The sequence below is a fragment of the Cryptomeria japonica genome, chromosome 3 (assembly GCF_030272615.1).
Source record: "Cryptomeria japonica chromosome 3, Sugi_1.0, whole genome shotgun sequence".
Taxonomy (NCBI): Eukaryota; Viridiplantae; Streptophyta; class Pinopsida; order Cupressales; family Cupressaceae; genus Cryptomeria; species Cryptomeria japonica.
Window position 1 is genome coordinate 162,465,853 of NC_081407.1, and position 5,840 is coordinate 162,471,692.

At 33.4% G+C, this 5,840-nt stretch overlaps 1 protein-coding gene across 1 annotated transcript; it reads left to right on the forward strand.

The window, feature by feature from the left end:
* Positions 1-292: 292 nt before the first annotated feature.
* LOC131030985 (methylesterase 8) lies at positions 293-2,891 on the forward strand. Its single transcript, XM_057961981.2, has 4 exons — positions 293-627; positions 757-897; positions 2,274-2,405; positions 2,524-2,891. The coding sequence occupies exons 1-4, from the start codon at positions 382-384 to the stop codon at positions 2,785-2,787; spliced, it is 783 nt and encodes a 260-aa protein (XP_057817964.1). The 5' UTR covers positions 293-381; the 3' UTR covers positions 2,788-2,891.
* Positions 2,892-5,840: the final 2,949 nt, after the last annotated feature.

Sequence of the window (5,840 nt, forward strand, 5' to 3'; positions counted from 1 at the left end):
TTCAACCCTTCTCTCTATAAAAAGTCAATAATTATCCTTTCTTTTTTTCAAAAAATGATCTTTTTAGTCTTTAGTAGCTATAAGTTTTCCACAGTTCATATTGTGAGATATTTCATTCTGGATTAGGTGTGTATGTCTCTTCTAATTGATGTCTCCTATTAGTGATCCATCATCAAGAAGAGAAAAAGTCCACATAATGAAAGATTTTCTTCTGGATTAGGTGTGTATGTTTTTCTAATCCATGTTTCCCATCAGTGATCCATCATCAAGAAAAGAAAAGTCTTTTTAACCTTTGTTAAAGACATGCATGGTCCTCCAATAAATCTCTAAAAGATTAAAACTGGAAGTAAGCTACAGTATACTTCATTTGGGTGCCAAGCCATGGCTGCAGAAGTAAAGAAAAACAAAGAAAAAAGTCACCACTTTGTACTGGTACATGGAGGAGGAACAGGGGCCTGGTGCTGGTATAAACTAAATCATCTTCTTGTGAAAGAAGGTCACACAGTCTCCTCCATTGACATGGCCAGTGCAGGTATCCACCCTGCTGATCCAGACACCATAACAACACTGGAGGACTACAATCTCCCCCTTACAAGCTTTTTTGAGGCTCTTCCTTCAGAGAGAAAGGTAAAACTTAAACATCTGAAAGCAAGGTAAAACTTAAAAATCTGATATTTTTCTTTGTGTTAAAACTTTCATTTAATTACTTTTAGCTGGAGAAAAGTATAAATTTCTTCAATTACTATGTCTGTGCAGGTTATATTGGTTGGTCATAGCTCTGGTGGCTTCAATGTTAGCTTGACTATGGAGAAGTTTCCCCAAAAAATTGCTACTGCTGTATTTGTCACTGCATTCATGCCATTGAGTGGGACAACTTTGTCTGACAGCATGAATGAGGTATCTTTTTGGGTTAAAATGGATTAGAATATTAATTAAGATGTTAGAAAAAATTATAGAAGGATTTTTTAATAGTAATATTGTCAATCATTGAATCTTTGATAAGTTTAAATAATATATTTTCAATTTTGATTTGTTTAGTTGGTTTATCTGAAATCAAACTAGCTTCTTCAGTAAGACTCATCTATTAGTGTGATTTTCAATGAGCCACCTAAACACGTCAAAACTTAAAATGTGTTGATTAAGCTGAAATTTGAAGCTCCATCTTTAAGACCCAAAAGAAAATAGAAAACTCACAAACCAAACAATACTAGAGAAATAATAACAATGATCAATCTGAATATCATTTTGTAGAAATTGAAGAAACTACAAAAATTGATCAGGAGATACTCTTAATTTGAAACATTCCATTTAGTAGCTTCAATCTCAGCTTGACTTAACAAATTTATTTGACAGTTCCAAACCCTGCCGTTCCATATTGCTTTTGATTGATGGATAGCCCAATTTAGTAAAATGAGTAATTCCTCCAGAGCAACCTGCTATCGCCAGTTGTGGTTTTATGAATGAGGTTTTGCTTTTTTTTCCTTTTTCTTTTATTTTAAAAAAGTACTAAAAAAAAAAATTAATTAAGAAGCTAAAAAAGATCATAATAAGATTTTCAAATAGTAACAGCTGTCATAAAGTCAAAAAAATAGACATCAAAGGAGGTTTACCACTTAACATCCATTTTCGAGTTTCAAAAGGAAACGAAAGTCTCACAAATTAAACAATACTAACCCATATCATCTTGAAGATGCTAAAAGAAATACGAAGATTGATTAGAGGATAGAGACTCTCAATCGTGATCAGCTTCAACATTCTACAACAAGATTCCATTCAAAAAAAAATGTGACCTAAAAGATGGGTATATTTATAATAATTAAGAAGTTAGAAAATATTTCAGAAAGATTTTCAAACAAAAATAGCTATCATAAAATTGAAAAAATGAAAATTCAAAGATGTTTACCACTGAACTGCCATCTTCAAGACTCAAAGGGAAACGAAAACCTCGCAAATTAAACAATACTAAAGAAATAGTATCAATGATCAACCTTCATCATCTTGAAGAAGCTGATGAAACTGTAAAGATTGATTAAGTGATAGCAACTCCCAATATGAAACATTCCATCTACAGATAGATTAGACATTCTACTACAGCATTTCATTCACAAGAAATATGAACCAAAAATTAATACACGTGTAATAATTTAAAAAATATTATATATAAATAACACATTAAAAGTAATTTGGAGGTGGGCAATTTCCATTAGAAGTTTTGGTGTTTATATTTATAAAAACTAATCGTTCTGACATATTTTTTCAATTTTTTTGGGTAGGTTTTGTCCAAAATTGGAAGATTGGGAGACACCATTTTTTACCATGCAAAAGGTGAAGAAAATCCTGCAACATCTTTCAAGTTTGGCAGCCAGTTTTCACAAGAGTTTGCGTTACAGAAGAGTCCCCCATGGGTAAATTACATTCATCAACAAAAACTTTGTGTGATTGCAGATTAGAGAAACTGAATTATCTGGTTGGTTTATTAAGCGATCAATCTGTGTCGTATTGATGTGAGAATGAAAAATACAGGATGTGGCATTGATCAGTTCTCTGGTTAAAAAAGCTCCTATATGGAAGGAAGCTCTTTTATATTCAAAGGAAAACTATGGAAGTGTTCCAAGAGCATACGTTGTGGCGAAGGAAGATAAGCTCATGGTGGAGGAGTTTCAGAGAAAAATGATTGCAGAGAACCCTCCTCATATGATAAGAGAAATAGAAGGATCTGATCACTGTCCATTCTTCTGCAAGCCTGAATGTCTTGCTCAGACCCTCATCCAAATTGCTAATGCTTAACAATAAGTTATTGTTTTTTTTGTTTTAAAGTCTTAATTGAATTGAGGAAGGGAACAGTTACATTCTGATTTAAACATCACATTCTAAGTTTTATGTCTTTGCAATCAATTTAAGTATTGATTTTATGTTTATTCAATCAATTTAAGTACTTAATCAACTACTACAATAATGTAAGGCCACTCACATAAACAATCATCTTCTCATAGTATTTGAATTTCAATAAGGTGTAATGGTTATTTTTTCTATAGAAAGTTATATATAAGTCAATCATAGATATAGAACACAATCTTTAGTTAATTTTTGTGTGTAAAGCAATATTTAAAACCTAATATATATTATAGTTGTATGTTTTTATCTGTAGAATATTATTTTTTAGATTTATTTTCATTTTGTAGATATAATAATGATGATGAAATAATGTATTTGCATGCTAATTTATTTGTGTTTTTGAAATACACATAAAGAGTGTATTACATGAGTAGTATGTAGTGGAAAAAGAAGCAAAGATTTGAATAAAGAATGAAGTTAAAGAAATATAAACTATTTCAACATCATTTATTTTGTTCATTAACTATAATTTTCAAACATGTGTACAATGTATGTAATGAAAAATTGAACACATTTTATTGACGCAAATAGAATTTAAATTCTAATCCACTTATATTTTTGTAGATGAAGGTAGGAACTCTTAATGTTCAAGTTTTTAGAACAATTCAAAGATGTTTCCATATTCAAATTAAACTTCGAAATATGGTCTGTCTACTGTTTTCTATGCATTTTTGTGAATAGGATCCTGGTTCATTTTACTTACTTCCAACATATTTAATTTTTGTTGATGAGGATGTTTTGTGAGAGCTACTTTGAATATCCATGGTATCTATAGCTTATGTTATTATTATTAACACCCACTAGAGTTCTCAATTGTTGATTTTGCATCAAATTGGGCCTAGTATGACTTTTCTTCTAAATATGAATTTAAATCTACACCTATCTTCTATTACGGTAATAGTAATTGCAAAATATAAATAGTCACACACACACACACAAAGTAATGAAATGTATTTTTAATTGATATAAAATAATATATATTATTTTATATTAGAAAAATGTTATCCCACCAAAATTTCAAAAATTAGAAGACATATATAATAACCTATCCAAGAAAATGCCCAACTCTACTAATTTCTTCATAAATACAAGTGTTACGTGGGAGCACTTGCCACTCTAGTTTTGTAATTAATTGTAATTATAGTATTTAAATATAATTATAACTCTCATTTCAATAAATTTATTATATTTTTTTGATCAATCACAGCCGAAATGAAGTTATATTATATTAAAATAAAAAGTTTTACAAAAAAAACCTGCTACAACAGGTCAAGTTTGTTGTTTGAACCATACTGCCCTATATGGCTAAAACCAATATACTACTACTACTGCTCATATTTTCTACTATAAACTATAAGGCATGACAAGTTAAACAAAATCCATGCTTAAACTATTACAAATTCATTAACATATTGCCGAGCCACCAAGCTTTGATCCATGCTTATGCCCTTTCCCCTTAATTTTCAGCATGCTCTGGTCCACATAGACACAATCCCCATGTGGAGGGAGGGGTTGTTTGGAAGCTCATTGCGATCCTTCTGCAACTCTCATGGGCCAACACAATCATGTCTGCTCTTCACCGATATCTGCTGGGTTTCAACCCACTTCACTTCACTCTATCATCTGGCACTGCATTCTCAGGAGACTAGGGCTCATACCCTTCTACAATCATGTGGTCTTTCCACCAATCACCTCCCGGGGTTGGCTTATGGCCAAGCCACATTTGCAGGAAATCAATGTTTCTGGCAATACAGGGCTTCCTTGCCTCAAACGTCGGCTTGTCCTTGACAATGAGGATGGGCCTTTTTGGAACTAGCTCCCTATTTTTCCCCATGTCTCGTGGATCGGTCCTAGCCAAATAATCCTCTGGATAAGGCACCATCATGTCCTCGTCCACATTTCCTACCGCCAAATTCAAGTCTCCTAGAATATCTTTTCGAAACAGAGCTCGACATAACTGAATAGTCGAGAATTTTGGCAACCCCATTACTAGAACAATTGAAACAAATGCAGTCGGAATATTCGTATTGACCTGATAACGGTGCTTAGACTCAATGATCATCCCCCAAAACTTGTCTCACCGCCCTATTCACCAAGTTATCCTCCGACTCAAGGATTTCTGCCCACCTTTTATCCTTAATGGGTTCCAAAATGACATCTGCGCTTCTCAAAGAGGAGACACAATGTAAACTCCATTGGGCAAGCCAAGCAAATTCAAGCCAAGATAATTCTGCAGTGAGCTATAAGACCGCAGAGGAGAATAAACTAAACACCTTAATGCTTCATATGAAAGCCTTCCTAATTTAAAACTATGGATCCCACATGTCAAAAAATGTGGAATGATGGGGCGATATCTAGGTGGCTTCCCACATGTCAAATTTTCATCAACTCGCCAAAATTAATTAACAAGTATCTTTGTGGCACGAGTTTGTCTCTCCACAATCCCTTCAATCCTTAATACTGATTCAAAAATGATTATGAGGCATACTTATTGCTGATTCTTCCACATCATGACCCAATGATGACATAAAGTGGAATCAAATACATCCGCCCAATATCCATCCTATCTGGCACTAAGTGCTAAGGTGTCCGCCAGCTCATGAACACCTATGTTTTCTCCATCAGCACCCCGGTTTGCCAACTTATCTGCTAGCCCATTAGCTTCCCTATAAATATGAGTCCAAGATTTCCAAAGCTCGATCCAACAGACATTTCAATTTCTAATTGGGCATAGATCTAGTTCTCATGGCATTGACAACGATTGCAGAATCTCCCTCAATCTCCACATTTGAAATACCTAGAGAGTTGTATATTAGTAGACCTTCAATTAGTCTGTGAAATTCTTCTATATTGTTTGTTGCCTATCGTAAATATACTGCTCTGGAAGCAACAATATTCTCTTCCCAAGAGTGAATGATGCACCCTGCACTTGATTTTCCCAAGTT

Excerpts from the sequence above, each read along its gene's own strand:
- LOC131030985 (XM_057961981.2), top strand. The coding sequence starts at position 382 with ATGGCTGCAGAAGTAAAGAAAAACAAAGAAAAAAGTCACCACTTTGTA. Across the intron at positions 898-2,273 it reads TGTCTGACAGCATGAATGAG|GTTTTGTCCAAAATTGGAAG; the intron begins GTATCTTTTTGG and ends TTTTTTGGGTAG. Across the intron at positions 2,406-2,523 it reads TACAGAAGAGTCCCCCATGG|GATGTGGCATTGATCAGTTC; the intron begins GTAAATTACATT and ends TGAAAAATACAG.